The following is a 22,293-nucleotide window of genomic DNA, read 5'->3' as shown; positions in this document are numbered from 1 at the left end:
ACAATGTTTGGAACAGCTGTGGGGAACTGAATCCCCTTTCAACCCCAGGGTTTTACATCTGGAGATGAGACACCTGCACTGACTGCCTCAGCTGAATGATGGCCCTGCAAAGGGGAATTCAGATGGTCCCTGTCCTTGTCTGCATGTCTTTTTTATTAAGGTCCAGGAGCAGAGCTTTCCAGATTAGACATTTGCAATTCTGCTAGGCAAACACGATCTGTTAGGGCGAAATGATGCAGTAAAACAGTTAATCTCAAAGTCAAAAGTTAGGACATGGGCGCATAAACAAGTAGGATGTGTAGTTAACATAAAGGAAGAAAATCCTGCATACTAAAGAGAACATTGCCCAAGAAGCTGTCAGTCTACTTCTATTAAACATGACAGGACAAAAAGGACACAGCGAGGAAGACTTTGAGCCTTCGCGAGAAAGACGTCTGACTTCATCCCCAAAACCACTGGAGGGAGTCCCCCCACTACAAACTGTGCATGTGCCAGAGGGAGAGGCAGTATGTAAAAGAGTTACTGGAAACAGTGAATAAGTAGTTGGACTCCAGGAAATTTATTGAATATGTATGAGCTTGGCTTTGGAATATGTAATGCTTCTGCTTGCTAGTTTGCAAACAGATGCAGTGATCCCCTTTTGCACCTGGCACCGAATAAATGCATTCCCGCTTTACAACTTAACACTAGTTTATAGAGTTTGATTCCTCAAGTCAATTTGGCAGCCCAGACAGGACCAGCTCTATTCAGCAGCAGGACCAGCTGAGAGGGGGGACACATTTGGCGCACCCTGAGATTTCTCTGAAGGACTCCCTTCCTCACCTGATCACTGCAGGGACAGACAAGGACCATCCATAGGCAGACCAGGTACGTGTATGGCAAGGGGAGCCCATAAGTCCTGAGGAGAAATCCTACACAGGGTTCAGCCATCCATGCTGCCCTTAGGGAGGTGAGCTCATGGCTTAGGTTGCCAACTGGGGTAACAAGACTCTTTGGGGGAATACCTGTTAAAGGGACATGTAAGTCATAGGCATGGAAACAAGAGCATGTGCTCTCCCCCAGTAGGCTGGCAATAGGACGGACCTAGGCTGGGCTCTCCTATGGGTATGGGATATAGTGGATATCCTGTCAAATGGTAACCTGGGTTCTCCTTGCTGTAATGATGAGGCTTGTAGATTGTGTGGCCAGTATTATCATCTGCTGTAAGTGTTTGGAACCGTGAGTCAATCTGTCTCTGGGAAAAACCTTAAAGGTTGCAACTGGTCAACCAGGGTATGAGCGTTATTAAGATTCCGGCTAGAAGACATTGTCAGCATTGTGTACTATGAATAAGCCATGGATTTTGATCTAAGTGTCAGAGTGACTGTGGTGTGAGTGAGACACAGCACAGCTGTGGGACAAGTGCCGAGTCCCGATCTGAGTTTCCTCCCATCCAGAGATGGACGAAGTGAAAGACTCTGTGTTGTCTGTCCACTCGTATGTACTTTCTGCTTGTATGTAAGAAGACGGGAGTTTGTACTCTATAGATTAGGAAGAGGGTCCAGAGGAGCTGCGTACGTTCCACCCGACAAATGAGTGTCAACCCATTTATGTAATCTATGTACTGCTTGTGAGGAACTGTGTGAGGGAGGTGGGTCAATCAGTGCTGCTTCTGTAGCGAAGTGTTTATAACTGAACGATAGGGATTGTTAAGGGAAAGTTATACGGTATTAAGGGTGTTTATGGGAACCGAAGAACTGTATTGTTTGACAAACTTTTTGATGGTAAAAAAAGTGTAATTGTTAATGGTATGTGGAAGTGTAAATGAGGATACAAGTAGTGGAAAAGTGTACAGAGGAGAAAGAGTTTAAGAGAAAGTGGGTTTGTCTGCACTGACATGAGAGCAACCCTCCTCACCATTCCCCTGCAAGCAGAGCAGAGCAGAGACACTGTCCCCATGTAGCATGTGGTGCTATTCTACTCACCAAATGGATGAGGTCACAACAGAAGAGGCAGATCTTCCTCTCTGCTCCATCTGTGGCATACTCCAGAGTTCACGGCATTGCAAAGCTATGGCACATCTACATTCTTGCACTGATGACACCTTAGTATGCTCGGGGCTCTCATTTCAATGGTGTCTAAATTAGCCTAGGGTCATGCCAGTTGACAGTAAGCTGGCATATGTTGTCTCATTGTAAGGAGGAGCAAGAAAGTTGACATGGGCAATTATGGACCTGTCAGTCTCACTCCAGTGCCTGGTAAAATTATGGAGATAATGATGGTGGGAGTTATGGAAAAACAGCTGAAGGACAATTCTGTCATTGGTCGCAGCCAACAGAAGTCCCCAAGGGGAAGGTCCTGTTTAACTTCAGGTCCTTTTATGACACCGCTATTCATTTAGCTCACCAAGGGAAGCCAGTGATGTTATCCTGGAGGATTGCAGTACAGCTTTTGAAACTATTTTTCACAGCACCCTTCTGGACAGAGTATTCTGCATACGGCTAGACAGAAACAGAACGTGGTGGCTGAGCATTTGGCCATCAGGTCAGGCCCAAAAGATTATAGTCAAGGGTTTTCATCGGGCTGTTAGATGGTCACTGTCAGGTTTCTCCAGCGCACATTTTTAGGGCCCCTTCTCTTTCGTGTTTTTGTGGATGACTGTAATGGGTTAACTGAAAATCCACCTGCGCCCATGACAGGGGGACAGCCGGCCCACAGGGCCGCTGGCCCAAAAGGAAAGGGAAAAAGAAAAGAAAACAGTGACAACGATCTAAGGAGGCACACTTATTTACTAAATACTATGTCGGAATACAGGATAACACAATATAATACAATATAATACAAATTAAGGCAAACAAATCAAGTAAAATAGGAGAGAGAGTGAGTCCTGAAAACTGAGAGGCCTACTGTAACTCTAGGCGAAATGGCTGGAATTCTCCCACATACTCCCCCCCTGGCTGGCAGGATTCAAGAGAGCAAGTCCAGCCCCAAAGTGAGATTATATAGTGTCCTTGCCTCGTGACTCATCATTGACCGTGGTGTTCTCTGGGATATGTAGTCTTCTTCTGTGAGTAGCACACTCGGTAAAATCATCCATACTTTACATGATGTTATGATGTGGAAAACTGGTAGCAAAATTACAAAAGTACAAAACCATGACAATGATTTACATGCAGGACTAGAAGATGTTCTGAGCAAGTTTGCTGATGAGACCAGATGAGGAGGTGCTGTTGCTTCCACTTAGGGTGGAGAGGACTTGCAGAGAGATGTGGACAAGTCAGAGAAGTGGGTACCAGTTGGTACTAAGCACTAAGTTCATAAAGTATAACAAGAACAAGTGCCTGATTATGCAACTGGGTAGGGGCAACCCTGGACACACACTCTGACTGCATACAGGGTACTGGATGGTGGTGTGACTGACATGTAACTATCCGGATCTTCCTCCTTGCCCTTTTTGAACACCAGAGCGTCATTGGTACTACAAAGGTAGTTACAACAGCACCTGAGGATTTTGACTATCCGTGGGATGCTCAAGCCAGCATGCTCCCATTGCTATGTGTCATTAATGTGTTCCAGGTTATGTCTCAGATTAAATAATTATTTGAGAATTTCACTGAGAGATCTGCCCCAAGGTGAGACAGCTCTGCATGGCAGAGGGTGTAGGATGGTCTGGGCAGCTTCCAGGAGCGGTGGGCACAACCCAGGGCTTTGGAACTTCATCTCTGAGCAACTGCAGGATCCTGAGAAACTGGAAGAATATGGGGGGAAGGTCTGCTGTGGCCCTGGTAATCCCATAGAGGCAGAAACGACGGCAGTGTGCCAGGGCCTGGCCCACACCTACTGAGCTGTATTCAACACTCTTCAGCATCCTCAAGGGGAAGAGAGCTGGATCTGCTGACAGTGCTGCAGCCTCTGCAACTCCTGGCACAGACCCTGCAGCAGCTCCAAGGCTTTGCTGCACGTCCTGCAGTTGCTCCAAGCTCTGGACAGATCCCACTGTCACTTCACCCCTCATAATGAGCTCTGCAGTCACTCCTGCTATGGGTCCTGTAGCTGTTCCAAGTATTGCAATAAGAGAATGAAAGAAATTCCTGCCAAGGGAGGTTCGCTGTGCCAGCAGGTACAGCCCTGTGGTCGCTCCAACCCCTCCAATGAGCCCAGTGGCAGCTCCAACTGCAGTCACAGTTCCTGTGGTGATTTCAGCTCTAGCAGTGAGCTCTCCAGACCCTGCAACAGCCCGACAGCCACTTCAGCTCCTACAGTGAACCCTGCAGCTGTTAAGACCCCTGCAAAAGGTCCCGGACTTGCAAACAGGTATGCATACGCATTAGTACCTATGCATATCTGTTTGCAACTGCATATGTTATATATATGTGAAAATATACTAAATACATTATATATGTATAAATCCATTTGTCATAATTATAATGATTCTTTTTTTATTATGCTTTTTTATATTATTATCCTTTTCTTTTTCTCTTTGTCTCAACCCATAAATTTTAAACCACAACACTGTCCTGAGTCCCTTAGAGATCTCCTTGGGACTCCTGAAACTGACCCGGTCACGCATTGAAGAGCACCAGAAGATCTCGAATTCTTCTCAGGGAGCAGCTCCTGAGGTTTATTTCTTACACCAGCTCTGGAAGAGGCCTCCAGTTCTCTGGCCCTGCTCTGAAGGGGCCCTCTTGTTATGGCAGTGCCAGCAAGGAGACCAGCTCTGACACAGCCGTTCATATTGCTGGCTACTGACTGCAGCCCCAGAGTGCTGCTGTAAAGACAACAGGACTGTCATGAGACACAAAAGACTTTCAGGCCTACGCAAATGAGAGGACTTGAGAGCACTGTGGCAGTGAAATAGAGAAGGACTGAAAAGAGCACGTTGTGTTGCTGTCCGTGGCTGTACCTCCCTCAGACCCAGACAAGGAAGGAAGAGAGATAAGAAATATAAAAGTCTTTTTTGAAAGCCTTTTAGGTATCTTTTAATGTATTTTGGGAATTTGTTTCGATAATAACATGGGCTCTTGGAGTGAGAAATGGAAAGTAGGCAGGAGAGAAGAAAAAAAATAAATTGCAGTATTTCATTGCAGATTGCTGTATAGCACTTACAGAATCAAACAAACATATATGCATAAAACATAAAGAACCATCACTCGGAAAATGTGTGAAAAAGATGTGCACTTTATGGGAGCTGGAATAGTGCATACTGCAACAGCTTGCTGACAGCGTGCTTGATCTCCCTGTTCCTCAAGCTGTAGATAATAGGGTTCAGTGTTGGAGGAACCACTGAGTACAGAAGTGACACTGTTAGATCCAGGAGTGGGGAGGAAATGGAGGGGGGCTTCAGGTGGGCAAAGAAGACAGTGCTGAGAAACAGGGAGACCACGGCCAGGTGAGGGAGGCATGTGGAGAAGGCTTTGTGCCGTCCTTGCTCAGAGGGCATCTTCAGCACAGCAAGGAAGATCTGCACATAGGACACCACTATGAAAACAAAGCAGCCAAAGGCTAAACTGGCACTAAAAATGAGAAGCACAAGTTCCCTGAGGTAGAAAACTGAGCATGAGAGCTTGATGATCTGGGGGATCTCACAGAAAAACTGGTTGACAACATTGCCTTGGCAGAGAGGCAGTGAAAATGTACTGGCAGTGTGCAGCAGGGAATTGAGAACCCCAGCGCCCCAGGCAGCTGCTGCCATGGTGGTACAAGCTCTGCTGTCCATCAAGGTCCCGTAGTGCAGGGGCTTGCAGATGGCAACGTAGCGGTCATAGGACATGATGGTGAGAAGGTAATACTCTGCTGACATGAAGAAGGTAAAGAAAAAGAGCTGTGCAGCACATCCTGCGTAGGAGATGGCCCTGGTGTCCCAGAGGGCGTTGGCCATGGCTTTGGGGAGAGTGGTGGAGATGCAGCCCAGGTCGAGGAGGGCCAGGTTGAGCAGGAAGAAGTACATGGGGGTGTGCAGGCGGCGGTCGCAGGCTACGGCTGTGCTGATGAGGCCGTTGCCCAGGAGGGCAGCCAGGTAGATGCCCAGCAAGAGCCAGAAGTGCAGGAGCTGCAGCTGCCGCGTGTCTGCCAACGGCAGCAGGAGGAACTCGCTGATGGAGCTGCTGTTGGGCATCTGCTGTTCCTGGGCTTGGAGTCCTGCTCAGAGTGCAGAAGATAATGACAAGTCCAGACCATTCTCAAAGACAGTCCTTCTGCTGTACTGTGAAATGTTTTCCTTTCCCTTTGGAAAATGTTCATTTAAGTCCAGAACTTGAATTTATTCTTCATGAGCTTCACCATCCCTAAAGAAGTAGAAGATTAAGGAGATCTTACTTTTTTTCCTCATTTCATAATCCTATTCCAGCCTTCTGAATATTTTCCTCTCAGGAGCTGTTTGCACATCTCATATCTTTACTCTAACAGGTCTTAGAGCCCCCAACCCCAGCCTCTTTGCACTTCAGTTTGTCTTAGACAAATCTTCCTGTTTGCAGGATAAGAGCACTACTTAATGTCTGCAGAAAAGAATAAAAACATAAACTGATTCTGTCCTATTAGAAATGAGAGGCTGAAAGCACAACCTCTGTGACCGTTCATAAAACAACGGATGGACTGAATAAATATTTGAGAGTCTCAGAGTTGTGCTCTAATTTGAAAGCCTTTTAGATTTCTGCCCCCAGTCCTTTCTGCCTTCCCTCAGAACAGGAAATGAAAAATCTATGCCTTGTCTCTCCTCTTGCAAAGTACCTACACAAACATCCTGCTTTACAGTGGAGCTGTGATCCCCTGCCCCAGGCAGCAGCTGTGGCAGCAGAATACCTGCCAGGGCGCTCCTTCTTCCCACACGCCGCCCCCTGCACAGCAGGGATCCTGCTCTGCAGGACAGCCCTGGGCACTTGCCTGCAGCCCCATATTCACAGCCTATAGCCGTGCTGGGACATGCAGCCCTCAGGGCTTTGCCCTGATGCTGCAGAACGGAAACACTCAGCTGGAGCTGAAGTCTTTTTCATAGTAAAGAAACACGCAGTGCCTGCAGCCAGATCTGCTATGGGATGTCCCTGATTAAGTTAACCCTCTATGAATAACATCTGCATGGTCTGCAGTTAGACTTACCGTGTCGTGATCTGTGAGCAATGCTCCTGCAGTGAGCTCACATCCCGCTCTCACCGTTCACATCCTGCAAGCTCTCTCCCCTTTCTCTCCTCTCCTTCTGTCACCTGCAGGCTGTGCTGTGCACAAGAGCTGCTCCTGGGCACAGCTGTCTCTCTGCAGCGCTGCCCACTTGTATGAGCTCCCTGTGTCCCAGGAGCCCAGCCCAGCCCAGCAGATTAGGATGGCATTTTCATCCTTCCCACTCCTCTCCCCTGAGATATCCCTGGGTCCTCATGGCCAACAGCTCCTGAAAGAAAACAGCATCATGACTGTGTCTAACTCATTTCTTGTACAAATATTCCCAGTGAAAGACAAACCTCAGTGAAAGCGACATGGTCATGGCATGCAGTTGATCACTGTGTTTTACTGTTCATTCAATTGCAACAACTTTCCTGCTGTTTGTTGACAAAAAAAAAAAAAAAAAAAAAAAAAAAGAGAGAAATCTTTCCTTTTCCATGTGCAGCTGGTTTTCTGTGGAAAGCTAGTGGGAGTTGGTGTAAAGGAGTTTTAACACTGAGCGGGTGAATGCAGAGGAGAAGAGTGATGTGAAGAAAAGTGATGCAAGTCCCATGGGGCCAATGTGAGTAGAAATGGGGTGGGGAGGCTGAGGAGGACCTTTGTCCACACAGTAACACAACAGAACTCATTGGGAACATTCCAGATTGGTACCAGTTGCACAGTGCTGCTTAAATGTTTTGTTTATACTCAAATATAAATAAATAAACAATAAACGTCTGCCGGATTCGGCCACTTCAAGCTCTCTCCAGGTATCTCTCCATTTTGCTGAACAAGTTCTGAAAACCTGAAGTGAATGACAGGAAGGCACAAGGCTCAGGAGGCTCTTTAGGTGGTAAGGAGCCCCAGGCGGCATTTGTTGCTGAGTCCGTCAACCTCCAGTGCAGAGAGAAGTTTGCACAAAGTGCTCAACAAGACAAAGGCAGAAGTAACAGTGAAGTTACTTGGAGTATTAATGGGCCCACTGAGGAACATTAACAAGCCAGTTTCCCAAGGGACTTGTTAGAGCAGATAATTGGAAGCCATGACTGCAGGCAGGCAAAGGCACTGGCATGGTGGCTCTGATGCTGAGAATCTCCCCCTTTGTCTTATGAAGAAGAAAGGCCTGATCTCTAGACATTGGCAGGGAGATCCTGTCTCTCATATTGGCTTAGGGCCCTTCCTGGGGCAGTGGATGGAGAATTGTATGATGTCAAATAAAAGACAAGAGGACTGATGATCCCAGGTTCTGCATGGGGTGCAAGGACACTGTGGGGTTCATGTCCCATGTGTGCCCTGTGTCTCATCGCAGGATGTGGGATGTAAGAAAGGCCCAATCTGATCATGTAGTCAATCCCAATGAAACACTGAACTTCAGATCTCTCCGTTCCAGTGCCCTCTTTTGCACACCCTCCCATTGTTTGATGTTCTTTATATTATGTGGTGCTCAGAAGAGCACCCAGTGCTCCAGGTGTAGCAATGCAGAGCAGAGAGGGATGATCCTTTCCCTCACCCAGCTGGCAATACCTTACGTGATGCACTCCAGAGGACTGTTGGCCTTCCTGGCTTCCTGGGCACATTGCATACTCAAATTCAATTTGATGCTGAGCAGGACGCCCAATCCTTTTCAGTCAGAATGCCCTCCGTTGTTCCTTATCCAGTCAGTGTATATGTCCAGGGTTGCCCCTATACAGGTGCACAATCAGGCACTTGTTATACTTTATGCACTTGGTGCTTAGTACCAACTGGTACCCACTTCTATGTTTGTCCACATCTCTCTGCAAGCCCTCTTCACCCTCAGTGGATGCAACAGCACCTCCTCATCTGGTCTCATCAGCAAGCTTGCTCAAAACATCTTCAAGTCCTGCATGCAAGTCATCCACAAAAACATGATAGTAAAGTGGATCTAAAATGCAGCCCTAGGGAGCCATTACAGTGACCATCTACCAGCCTGATGAAAACTATTGACTATAATCCTTTGGGCCTGACCTAATGGGCAACTTATCACCCACCATGTTCTGTTTCTCTCTAGCCGTATGCAGGACATTCTGCTCAGAAGAGTGCTGTAAGAAACAGTATCAGAAGCTCTACTGAAATCATCAAGGATAACATCAACTGGCTTCCCTTGGTCAGCTAAATGGATAACTGTGTCATAAGTGACCTGAATTTAAACAGGACCGTCCCCTCGGGAACTTGTCTTGGCTGTGATCAATGGCAGAATTTCCTTCAGCTGTTTTTCCATAACTCCCACCATCATTGTCTCCATAGTTTTACCAGGCACTGGAGTGAGACTGACAGGTTCATAATTGCCCATATTATCTTTCTCTTTCTTCCTTACAATGAGACAACATTTTCCAGCTACCTGTCAACTGGCATGACCCTAGACTTCTTTAGATGCAATTGAAATAAGAGCCCAGAGCATACTAAAGTGTCATCATTGCAAGAACATTGATGTGCCATTGCTTTGCAATGCTGTGAACTCCAGAGTATGCCACAGATGGAGCAGAGAGGAAGATCTGCCTCTTCCGTTGCGAGCTCATCCATTTGGTAAGCAGAATAGCACTACATGATACATGGGGACTGTGTCTCTGCTCTGCTCCGACCCTGGAGGTGTTCAAGGAGTGAATGGATATTGTGTTGAAGGACATGGAATAATGGGAGCTATTGGTGATAGGTGAACAGCTGGACTGGATGATCTTGTAGGTCTTTGCCAACCCTGGTGATTCTATGATTCTATGCTACTGTGTCCTTGTCTCTGTGCCCTTTTAGTTTCAGCAAGCACTCTCTGGGAGGACTCACCACATGTCTGGAATTAGTCACTGACCGCTAGAAATCTGGTGTTAAATTCAACAGATTTGAATGTACTGTCATGATGCTGTTGTCTTTCAGGAGCTGTTTGCCATGAGGACCCAGGGACATCTCAGGGGAGACAAGTGGGAAGGATAAAAATGATATCCTCTGTTACTGAGCTGGGCTGGGCTCCTGGGACACAGGGAGCTCATAAAAGTGGGTAATGTTGTAGATAGACAGCTGTGCCCAGGAGCAGCTCTTGTGCACAGCACACCAGGGCTGGGGCTTGATTTGCAGTTGACATGAGGACAGAAGAGAAGGGAGACAGAGCTTACAGAGTGTGTACAGTGTGAGCCTGATGTGAGCTCACTGCAAGGGATTGCAACATGGTAAGTGTCTCTCAGAAGGCAATGCAGCTGCTTTTCCTGGAGGGATCACCAAATCTGGGACATCCCATCACAGATCTGGCTGCAGGCACTGCATGTTTCTTTAAAGTGGAAAAAGCCTTCTGCTCCAGCTGAGGGCTTCTGTGCTGCAGCATCAGAGCACAGCCCTGAGTGCTGCGTGCCCCAGCACGGCTGCAGGCTGTGCATATGGGGCTGCAGGCGGGTGCCCAGGGCTGTTGTGCAGAGCAGGGTCCCTGCTGTGCCCCAGGGGCCGTGTGCCGGTTATGGGACTCTGCCACTTGTCAGGATCTGCACTCAACATATCTGGGGAGCTGCCTTTCAAGAGGAGAGCCAAGGTAGGAATTTTCTGTTTTTTTTTTTTTTTTTTTTTTTTTTTTTTTTTTTTTTTTTTTTTTTTTTTTAAGGAAGGGGAAAGGATTGGAAGCAGAAATATAAAAGGGGCTGTCAAATATAAACACAGTGCTGAGACTCCCAAATTCTTCTCAGTCAATTGCTTGTTTTGTGAACTGTCACACGTGATGTGTTTTCCGCCTCTCCTTTTAAGGAGAGGAACCTTTTCAAGGGGGAAATTAGTTGAAAATATCATTTTCTGTTGACAAAAATCATGCACTTATATTGCAAATATGCAGGTTTCCTGAACAGAAAGTGAAGGGCGCAAGGTTGGGACTGAGGACTTTACGAGCAGTGTGGGTAAAGATATGAGACAAAAAACAGATGAAAAAATCCACGGAGATGAGATAAGATTAGAAGATGAGAGGAAGGTTAAAGCTCCATATGCCTCTTCTGCTTAATGAATGTTGAACTTAATGAAATTAAATTCAAGTTGTGGTGCTAAATAAACACTGACATAGGAGAATGAAAACATTTCACAGTACAGCAGAAGGAATGTCTTTGAAAATGGTCTGAACTTGTCATTATCTTCTGCACTCTGAGCAGGACTTCAAGAACAGCAGATGCCCAACAGCAGCTCCATCAGCGAGTTCCTCCTGCTGCCGTTGGCAGACACGCGGCAGCTGCAGCTCCTGCACTTCTGGCTCTTGCTGGGCATCTACCTGGCTGCCCTCCTGGGCAACGGCCTCATCAGCACAGCCGTAGCCTGCGACCGCCGCCTGCACACCCCCATGTACTTCTTCCTGCTCAACCTGGCCCTCCTCGACCTGGGCTGCATCTCCACCACTCTCCCCAAAGCCATGGCCAACGCCCTCTGGGACACCAGGGCCATCTCCTACGCAGGATGTGCTGCACAGCTCTTTTTCTTTCTCTTCTTCATGTCAGCAGAGTATTCCCTTCTCACCATCATGTCCTATGACCGCTACGTTGCCATCTGCAAGCCCCTGCACTACGGGACCCTGATGGACAGCAGAGCTTGTGCCACCATGGCAGCAGCTGCCTGGGGCAGTGGGGTTCTTTGTTCCCTGCTGCACACTGCCAGTACGTTTTCACTGCCTCTCTGCCAAGGCAATGTTGTCAACCAGTTTTTCTGTGAAATCCCCCAGATCCTCAAGCTCTCCTGCTCAGGCTCCTACCTCAGGGAAGTTGTGTTTATTATTTTTACTAACAGTTTAGGCTTTGGGTGCTTTGTTTTCATGGTTGTGTCCTATGTGCAGATCTTCCTTGCTGTGCTGAGGATGCCCTCAGAGCAGGGACGGCACAAAGCCTTCTCCACGTGCCTCCCTCACCTGGCCGTGGTCTCCCTCTTTCTCATCACTGCCTTTTTTGCCTACCTGAAGCCTCCCTCTATTTCCTCCCCATCCATGGACCTGACGGTAGCAGTTCTGTACTCCGTGGTGCCTCCAGCACTGAACCCTATTATCTACAGCATGAGGAACAGGAAGATCAAGCATGCTCTCAGCAAGGTGTTGCAGTATGCACTATTCCAGCATCAATAAAGCACACATCTTCCTCAAATAATTCACAGTGATGTTTCTTTATGTTTTATGCATCTTTGATTGTTTGACTGTGTAATTGTTATCCGACAATCTGCAATAAAATTGTTGCAAGTTTTGTAGCTACTTCCTTCCTACCTACTTTCCATTTTCTCACTCCAAGAGCTCATGTAAACATCGAACCAGATTCTTTGAATAGGTTAAATGATTCCTAAAAAGCTTTCAAATTAGACTTTTCCTTATCTTTTCTCTCTTCCTACCTTTTCCGGTTCTGGGGGGAGGTACAGTCACTGACAGCAGCACAACGTGCTCTTTTCACTCCTACTCTATTTACACTGCCACAGTGCTCTTAATAGGTCCTCTCATTTGTGCAGGCCTGAAGGTCTTGTGTGTCTCACAACAGTCCTGTTGCCTCTACAGCAGCACTCCGGGACTGAGTCAGTAGCCAGCAATATGAACGGCTGTGTCAGAGCTGGTCTCCTTGCTGGCACTGCTGTAACAAGAGGGCCCCTTCAGAGCAGGAACAGAGAACTGGAGGCCTCTTCCAAAGATGGTGTAAGGAATGTACCTCAGGAGCTACTGCCTGAGAAGTCCTCGAGATCTTCTGGTGCTATTCACTGAGTGAAAGGGTCAGATTCAAGAGTCCCAAGGAGATGTGTATGGGACTCAGGGCAGTGCTGTGGTTTCAAATTTGTTGGGTTAAATCTATTTACTAAGATAGACAAAAAGGAAAGCAGTTTGATTATGACTTATATCTGTATCTATATATATAAACGCATGCTTACATACAGTATATTTTCACATATATATAACATATGCAGTTGCAAAAATATATGCATAGATACTAATTCATATGAATATCTTTTTGAAATTCCAGAACCTTTTGCAGGGGTTTTAACAGCCACAGGGTTCACAGTAGAATCTGCAGCTACTGTTGGGCTGTTGCAGGGACTGGGACAACTTCAGAACTCATTGTCAGAGCTGGAATGACCACAGGACCTCTGACTAAGTTGGAGCAGCCACTGGGCTCATTGGGGAGGTTGGAGAGACCACAGGGCTGTACTTCCTGGCACAGCGCACCTCCCGTGGGAGGCAGTTGTTTCAGTTTCTTATCACAATACATGGAACAGTAACTTGGCCCCCAGTATTCTACCAGTTTCTCAGGATCCTGCACGGAGATGAAGTTGCAAAGTCCTGGGGGTACCCACTGCTTCAGGGAGCTCCCCAGACCGTCCCACATCCCCTGCCATGCAGAGCCTTCTCACCTTGGGTCAGATCTCTCAGTGATATTCTTGAATAATTGTTTAATCTCAAACATAACCTGGAACACATTAATGACACATAGCAATGGGAGGGTGCTGGTGTGAGCATCCCACGGATAGTCAACATCCTCAGGAGCTATTGGAACTAGCTCTCGATCTCCAGGACAAAATGAAGTGAGAGTGAGTCTGAGGGACTACTGGAAGGTGTCCTCCCTTCTCTCCTCCGTAGCCAGACTCCTGGAGGAGTCAAAAGTAAAGACTGTAATTACTAATCTTATCAACAATGTTGCTTCCATAACTCAAATATGACCTCAGAGATAAATGTGCACAAAACCTCATTTTGTCAGCTGCCAATTTTATCGCTGCCTTGTTTGATTTAGTAGTCACAATTATATTGTATCATACTGTGTTATCTTGTATTCCAATATCATATTTAGTAAAATAAGTTTTCTCCTTAGATTGCTGCCACTGTTTTTGTCCAGTCCCCTCCTTCCAGGGCCAGCAGCCTCTATCACAGGTAAATCTAGATAACCCGATTACAATTCGCCATCTGGAGAATCAGGGAGTGATCAGTAAAACTCACTCACCTTTTAATAGCCCCATATGGCCATTGCGTAAAGCCAGTGGAGAATGGAGGCTAACAGTAGACTACCGTGGCCTGAATGAGGTAACACCCCCACTGAGTGCTTCTGTGCCGGACATGTTGGAACTCCAATTCGAGCTGGAGTCAAAAGCAGCCAAATGGTATGCCACCATTGACATTGCTAATGCCTTCTTCTCCATTCCTTTGGCCGCAGAATGTAGGCCACAGTTTGCCTCCACCTGGGGAGGTATTCAGTATACTTGGCACCGTTTGCCCCAGGGGTGGAAACACAGCCCAACCATTTGCCATGGGTTGGTCCAAACTGTATTGGAACAGGGTGGTGCTCCTGAGCACCTGCAGTACATTGATGACATCGCTGTGTGGGGCGATACAGCAGAGGAAGTTTTCACAAAAGGAAAGCAGATAATCCACATTCTTCTACAAGCCGGTTTTGATATTAAGCGAAGCAAAGTAAAAGGGCCTGCCCAGGAAATTCAGTTCCTAGGTATCAAGTGGCAGGATGGACGTCGTCACATCCCAGCAGATGTGATCGACAAAATCACTGCCATGTCTCCACCAACTAACAAGAAAGAGACACAGTCTTTTCTGGGTCTACACCAGCCTCATTGTAAGCCTCCTTTATCACGTAACGTGGAAAAAGAACAATTTCACATGGGGCCCTGAACAGCAGCAGGCTTTTGAGCAGATAAAACAAGAGATAGCCCGTGCCGTGGCCTTGGGGCCAGTACGGATGGGACAGGATGTAAAGAACATCCTCTACACTGCTGCTGGAGAGAAAGGTCCCACTTGGAGTTTGTGGCAAAGGGCCTCAGGAGAGACCCGAGGCCGACCCCTGGGATTTTGAAGTCGAGCGTATAAGGGGTCTGAAGAGTGCTACACTCCAACTGAGAAGGAGATCTTAGCCGCATATGAGGGGGTTCGGGCTGCTTCCGAAGTAGTTGGAACTGAAACACAACTCCTCCTGGCACCTCGACTGCCAGTGCTGAACTGGATGTTCAAAGGGGAGGTTCCCTCCACCCATCATGCTACCGATGTCACCTGGAGCAAGTGGATTACCTTGATTACACATCGAGCAAGAATGGGGAACCTCCATCGTCCAGGGATTTTAGAGGTAATCATGGACTGGCCTGAAGGTAAAAGGTTTGGAACATCACCAGCAGAAGAGGTGACACGCGCCAAAGAGGCCCCACCATACAATGAACTACCAGAAAACGAAAAGAATTTTGCCCTGTTCACTGATGGATCGTGCCGCCTTGTTGGGAAACATCGCAGATGGAAGGCTGCTGTGTGGAGCCCCACACGACAAGTTGCAGAGGCCACGGAAGGAAGAGGAGAATCGAGCCAATTTGCAGAGGTAAAAGCTGTCCAGCTGGCCCTAGACATTGCTGAGCGGGAGAGATGGCCAGTGCTTTTCCTCTATACTGACTCATGGATGGTGGCCAATGCCTTATGGGGGTGGTTACAGCAGTGGGAACAGAAGAACTGGCAGCGGAAGGGTAAACCTGTTTGGGCCGCTGAACTATGGAAGGACATCGCTGCCCGAACAAAGAATATGGCCCTAAAGGTGCGTCATGTAGATGCCCACGTGCCCAAGAGTCGAGCAACAGAGGAACAACAAAATAACCACCAAGTAGATCAAGCTGCCAGAATTGAGGTGGCTCAAATTGACTTGGACTGGCAGAATAAGGGCCAACTATTTCTAGCTCGATGGGCCCATGAGACCTCGGGCCATCAAGGAAGAGATGCAACATATAAGTGGGCCAGAGACCGAGGGGTGGACTTAACTATGGACACTATTGCGCAAATTATTCATGATTGTGAAACATGTGCTATAATTAAACAAGCCAAGAGGATGAAACCTCTCTGGGAGGAAGGGCGATGGCACAAGTATAAATATGGGGAGGCATGGCAGGTTGATTATATCACCTTGCCACGATCTCGCAGTGGTAAATGCTATGTGCTTACTATGGTAGAGGCAACCACTGGGTGGCTTGAAACATATCCAGTACCCCATGCCACCGCTCGAAACACCATATTGGGTCTTGAGAAACAAGTCCTGTGGCGGCATGGTACCCCAGAACGAATTGAATCTGATAATGGGACACATTTCAAAAATTCACTTATAAATACTTGGGCCAAAGAGCACGGCATTGAATGGATTTATCATATTCCCTACCATGCACCAGCCTCTGGTAAAATTGAACGATATAATGGGTTATTAAAAACGATGTTGAAAGCAATGGGTGGTGGAACATTTAAGCACTGGGAGAAGCACCTGGCAGAAGCCACTTGGTTGGTCAATACTAGAGGATCTGTCAATCGCGATGGTCCTAGCCGATCTAGTCCCCTACACACTATAGAAGGAGATAAAGTCCCTGTTGTGCATGTGAAGAGCATGTTGGGAAAAGCCGTTTGGGTCCTTCCAGCCTCTGGAAATGGCAAAACTGTCCGTGGAACTGTTTTTGCCCAGGGACCTGGGTGCACCTGGTGGGTGATGCAGAAGGATGGGGATGTTCAGTGTGTACCACAGGGCAAATTGATGCTGGGGGAGTGCAGTCAGTAATTCCATGTATCTGTGTAACCATGATGTAATAATGTAGAATAAGGGGTGAAATGTCATGGTTTTGTGCTGACAATATTCTACATCATGACATCATGTGCAGTATGAATCATTAACTGAGGGTACAAATAGTGGTAAACTGTTTTGGTGGTATGAGGAAGTGTAACAGAGGGTATGTGGAAGTGTGGAAGGTTCATGCTCCAGATCTGTGGAATGGCAGCATCCCGAGTACTCAGCTCTTGGAGAACTACATATCCCAGGGGACGACGCGGCCAGAGACGAATCACCAGGAGGAGGACACATATATAATCTCACTCCCAGGCTGGAATGTCCTTCTTTTCTCTCTGTCTATCTCTTTGGAGCGCTCCATCCCTGCCGTCTCGCTCTATCAGCAACGTTCCAGCCTGTCGCCTAGAGATCGCAGTAGGCCCCCGGTTCTCGGGGACTCTTTTTCTCTCTTTCTTTTCTCTGCCTTGTTTGATATAGTAGTTGTAGTTATATTGTATCATATTGTGTCACCTTGTATTCCAATATTATTCGTATTTAGTAAAATAAGTTCTTTCCTCAGATTGCTGCCATTGTTTTTGTTCATTTCCCACCTTCTAGGGGCAGCAGCCTCTATCACGGGTAAATCTAGATAACCCGATTACATGCATGCATAACCATAAGATTTTAATGATGGTTAAAAGTTAGTTAGTAGGGAAGAAAATTAAAAAGGATTTCTGTAAGCCAGAGACTGCAAAAGCAGTGCTACGAAGTTTTTCACTTAGACGTTGGTGAGGTGCTGGCACAGGCTGCCCAGAAACACTGTGCATACCCTGTCCTTACCAGTGTTCAAGTTCAGGCTGGGTGGCACCCTGGGCAACCTGACCTAGAGCCTGACCTCACTGTTGGCCGCAGCAGGGCGTTGGAAATAGGTGACCTTTGAGGCCCTGTCTACTGAAAGGCAGCCACATGGTTTCCCCAGAGCCTTCTGTTCTCCAGGCTCAACAAGCCAAAGTCTCTCAGTCTCTCTCCAAAGGATACGCTCTTGATGCTGGCCTTACAAGTCATTTTGTCCTGATGTCCAAGTTATGTGCCCATCACATGCTAATACTGCTGTGTCAATCCAGGGGGTCAACAGGAAGGACACAGACACCAACGTAAGGGATAGGCTTCTTTTACTGCCCATTACAATATCATACAAAAAATAAAGCAGTGTCTGTAGTCAAAAGCAGTAAAGGAAGTAAGTGAGGCAGTGGGCCTAATCATTGCTACGTGAGCTCAGCGATTAAGATACATCACCAGCTGACCCAACACTTTCCCATCACTCAGATCCACAGTCACTGGGGAGCTCCATTTGCAATGACGATATGGAGAACCTCTCCCAGCCATGGAGAACTTGTACAGCAATACATCCATCCCACGGATGAGGCATCCACAGCCACTGTAAGCAGGTCCAGCCTTTATACCACTGAATAAACCAATCTAGGTAGCAGTGTGGGGAAATACCTGGTGCCCACCTTCTCCTCTTGGCTTTCTCCACAAAGCCTGGCCAGGGTTCAAGGAGGCACAAAAAGACTTGTGCTGTCCATGGTGGTGTACCACAGGCCTCTTTGGCAAGACTGCCCCTCTGCAACATGCTCTATCCAGTACCTAACATGACAGCAATGCTCCCCTTCGGTCGGACCTGCCTTTGTCATGGAAAAGCAGCGTGACAACACACAGGTTCCAGCAGCCCTGGTGATGTCACTTACACTGGGACTTTCTTTGCCTGCCTTGGGGCCGCAGCCTGCGAGTTTTCCCGGCTTTGCACACTAACCAGCCAAAGCCTGCCATGTTGTATGGATGTGGTCCTTCCGGGCAGCAGCTCTGCTGTGTGTGAGCAACTGACTTCCTGCTGAAGGACTCAGAGCAGGAGCTCACATGCAGGCAACACCTTGTGCACATCTGAACTGAAGTAGAGGGATCCCAGCTCCTGAGGGTCTGTAGGGAGCTGAATCCCATTTCAGCCCCAGGGTTTCCCTCTACGGATGAGACGCCTGCACTGCCTCAGCTGGATCACTGCCCGACATAGGGGAAGACCAACCAGGGGAGCAGAATAAACACCCATGATTCTGGAAGAAATAGTCAGAGACTTACTAGTCCAACTGGACTGTCACAACTGTCCAGATGAGATTCACCCAAGAGTGCTGAGGGAACTGGCAGAGGTGATAGCCAAGCTACTTTCCATCATCTATCAGTGCTCTTTGTTGACTGGTGAGGTCCTAGAAGACTGGAGGCTTGTCGCTGTGATTCCCATTTACAAGAAACGTAAGGAGGATCCGGGGAACTGTTAACCTGACCTCGGTTCCAGGAAAGGTTATGGAGCAGATTGTCTTGAGGAACTTCATGTGGCATGTGCGGGACAACTGGGGGATCAGGCCTAGCCAGCATGGGTTCCTGAAGGGCAGGTCCTGTTGGACCAACCTGATCTGCTTCTATGATCTAGTGACCCATCTGATGGATGAGGGAAAGCCTATTGATGTGGCCTACCTAGACTTCAGCAAAGCCTTTGACACTGTCTCCCACATTATCCCCCTGCAGAAGCTGGCAGCCCGTGGTTTGGATGGGTACACTCTTGGCTGGGTAAGGAGCTGGCTGAAGGGCCGGGCCCAGAGAGTGGTGGTGAATGGAGTTAAATCCAGCTGGTGACCGGTCACGAGTGGTGTTCCCCAGGGGTTGGTGCTGGGGCCTGTCCTCTTCAATATCTTTATTGATGACCTTGATGAGGGCATTGAGTGCACCCTCAGTAAGTTCGCAGATGACACTAAATTGGCTGGGAGTGTGGATCAGCCTGGGGGTAGCGAGGCCCTACAGAGAGATCTGGACAGGCTGGAGAGCTGGGCTGAAGCCAATGGGATGAGGTTCAACAAGACCAAATGCCGGGTCCTGCACTTTGGCCACAACAAGCCCAGGCAGCGCTATAGGCTTGGGGCGAAGTGGCTGGAGGACTATGTGGAGGAAATGGAGCTGGGGGTACTGATTGATGCACGGCTGAACATGAGCCGACAGTGTGCCCGGGTGGCCAAGAAGGCCAACGGCATCCTGGCTTGTATTAAGAATGGTGTGGTGAGCAGGACTAAGGAAGTCATCCTGCCCCTGTACTCGGCATTGGTGAGGCCTCACCTCGAGTACTGTGTCCAGTTTTGGGCACCTCAGCACAAGAAAGACATGGAGGTACTGGAGCAGGTCCAGAGAAGGGCAACGAGGCTCGTGAAGGGCTTGGAGAATCAGCCTTATGAGGAGAGACTAAGGAAGCTGGGGCTGTTTAGTCTGAGGAAGAGGAGGCTGAGGGGAGACCTTATTGCCGTCTGCCAGTACCTGAAAGGTTCTTACAGTGAGAGTGGGGCAGGTCTCTTCTCACAAGTGACAAGTGACAGGACGAGGGGAAATGGCCTCAAGTTGCGCCAGAGTAAGTTCAGGTTGGACTTTAGGAAACACTTCTTTACAGAATGGGCAGTTAAACACAGGAATGGACTCCCAGGGAGGTGGTTGAGTCACCGTCACTGGATGTGTTTAAGAGCTGTTTGGATGTGGTGCTCAGGGATAAGATTTAGCAGAGGGTTGTTAGAGTTAGGGTACTATGGTTAGACTGTGGTTGGACTTGATGATCCTCAAAATCTTTTCCAACCTGGGTAATTTTGTGATTCTATGATTCTATGAAGCTTGGCAGCTTCTGACCTGATAACCCATATCCAAGAACTTGTTCTGTGCAGGGTCTCACAAGGAATGAGCAAGAGGGGACCTGACAACCAATGTGCAAACCAGCTGCTGCTTCTGGCCTCTCAGAGGCACTGGCAGATGTGAGCCTGAAAGCACAGACCCCATCCAGGAGCCCAGGGATGGCCCATAAGCTGTTGCAGGCTGAAGGCACTGCAGAGTTTGATGTACAGCTGTGTGCTTCCTGCTGGATTGTGGGTTTCTGAGCACATCCAACCCCAAAAGCTCCAGAAGGAGGAGAGACAGAGTCACTGCATGTTCTTTGTTCTGTTAAGGATCACAGAGAGCCTGGTTCGTTGTATGGAGTATGTCTGGGCTAATCTTCAAAGGAACAAGCTGAATAGGAATTGACTTGAGTAATGATGTTTTGGTGAAAAACATTACAGTATTTTAAAAAATGAGTAAGAATAAGTAACACATAAAAAATGGGACAGAAAAACAAACAAACAAAAAAACAACAAAGCAAAACAAGAAAAGAGAGCATGATTTAGTAAAAAACTGTATTACATGTCATGAATTCCAAGAGATGGGCACTTCACCGCTTTTGAAACACATCTGGTCATTACTTTCCTCACTGCATCCTTGACTTCCCTGTTCTTCATGCTATAGATGAGGGGGTTCACTGTAGGAGGCACCACTGAGTACAGAACTGCGATTGTCAGGTCCATGGATGGAGAGGAGACAGTGTGGGGATTCAGGTAGGCAGACATGCCAGTGATGATAAAAAGGGAGACCACGGCCAGGTGAGGGAGGCACGTGGAGAAGGCTTTGTGCCTTCCCTGCTCAGAGGGCATCCTCAGCACAGCAATGAAGATCTGTACATAGGACACAACTATGAAAACAAAGCACCCAAATGCTAAACTGACACCTAAAATGAGAAACACAGCTTCCCTGAGATTTGATTCTGAGCAGGAGAGCTTGAGGATCTGGGGGATTTCACAGAAAAACTGGTTGACAACATTGCCTTGGCAGAGAGGCAGTGAAAACGTACTGGCAGTGTGCAGCAGGGAATTGAGAACCCCAGCGCCCCAGGCAGCTGCTGCCATGGTGGCACAAGCTCTGCTGTCCATCAAGGTCCCGTAATGCAGGGGCTTGCAGATGGCAACGTAGCGGTCATAGGACATGATGGTGAGAAGGGAAAACTCTGCTGAGATGAAGAAGAAAAAGAAAAAGAGCTGTGCAGCACATCCTGCGTAGGAGATGGCCCTGGTGTCCCAGAGGGCGTTGGCCAGGGCTTTGGGGAGAGTGGTGGAGATGCAGCCCAGGTCGAGGAGGGCCAGGTTGAGCAGGAAGAAGTACATGGGGGTGTGCAGGCGCTGGTCGCAGGCTACGGCTGTGCTGATGAGGCCGTTGCCCAGGAGGGCAGCCAGGTAGATGCCCAGCAAGAGCCAGAAGTGCAAGAGCTGCAGCTGCCGCGTGTCTGCCAACGGCAGCAGGAGGAACTCGCTGATGGAGCTGCTGTTGGGCATCTGCTGTTCCTGGGCTTGGAGTCCTGCTCAGAGTGCAGAAGATAATGACAAGTCCAGACCATTCTCAGACACACTCCTTCTGCTGTGCTATGAAATATGTTGATTCTCTTACTATAATGTTCATTTAGCACATGTACTTGCATTTCATTTTATGAAGTTTAGCCTTATTTAAGAAGAAGAAGCCTGTGAAGCTTCAAACTTCCTTTGATTTTCTGATGTTTTCGCATTTCCCTGGATTTTTTCATGTTTCATGCCAGATGTCTTTACCCCAAATGCTCTTATAGCACCCAACCCCGGCCTCCGTTACCTTCAATCTCTCTTTGAAAAAGCTGCCTGTTGGCAGGATATGTGAATTATTGATGTCTTCAGAGTATGATAATAATTACAACTGGTTCCACCCTACTAGACAGGAGAGACTGAAAGCAAATCACGTGTGATGGATAGAAAAACATCTAATGTATGGAAGAAAA

General features: G+C 47.8%; 3 protein-coding genes across 3 annotated transcripts; 1 reads left to right on the top strand and 2 right to left on the bottom strand.

Moving 5' to 3' along the window:
* Nucleotides 1–5,158: 5,158 nt before the first annotated feature.
* Nucleotides 5,159–6,094, bottom strand: LOC140265087 (olfactory receptor 14J1-like). The gene has a single exon (XM_072360967.1). The coding sequence runs from the start codon at nt 6,092–6,094 to the stop codon at nt 5,159–5,161; it is 936 nt and encodes a 311-aa protein (XP_072217068.1).
* A 5,160-nt stretch (nt 6,095–11,254) lies between these two features.
* On the top strand, nt 11,255–12,190 carry LOC140265185 (olfactory receptor 14J1-like). Its single transcript, XM_072361069.1, has one exon. It carries the CDS (start codon nt 11,255–11,257, stop codon nt 12,188–12,190), a length of 936 nt encoding a protein of 311 aa, XP_072217170.1.
* Nucleotides 12,191–20,857: 8,667 nt separating this feature from the next.
* Nucleotides 20,858–21,823, bottom strand: LOC140265187 (olfactory receptor 14C36-like). The gene has a single exon (XM_072361072.1). It carries the CDS (start codon nt 21,821–21,823, stop codon nt 20,858–20,860), a length of 966 nt encoding a protein of 321 aa, XP_072217173.1.
* Nucleotides 21,824–22,293: the final 470 nt, after the last annotated feature.

Source organism: Excalfactoria chinensis, unplaced genomic scaffold (genome assembly GCF_039878825.1).
Source record: "Excalfactoria chinensis isolate bCotChi1 unplaced genomic scaffold, bCotChi1.hap2 Scaffold_68, whole genome shotgun sequence".
Lineage (NCBI taxonomy): Eukaryota > Metazoa > Chordata > Aves > Galliformes > Phasianidae > Excalfactoria > Excalfactoria chinensis.
Note: the sequence above shows the minus strand (reverse complement) of the source record. Positions and strands in the feature narration are given on the sequence as shown.

What these genes read in the sequence shown, in the direction of transcription:
- LOC140265185 (XM_072361069.1), top strand. Translation starts at nt 11,255, where the DNA reads ATGCCCAACAGCAGCTCCATCAGCGAGTTCCTCCTGCTGCCGTTGGCA.
- LOC140265187 (XM_072361072.1), bottom strand. Translation starts at nt 21,823, where the DNA reads ATGCCCAACAGCAGCTCCATCAGCGAGTTCCTCCTGCTGCCGTTGGCA.
- LOC140265087 (XM_072360967.1), bottom strand. Translation starts at nt 6,094, where the DNA reads ATGCCCAACAGCAGCTCCATCAGCGAGTTCCTCCTGCTGCCGTTGGCA.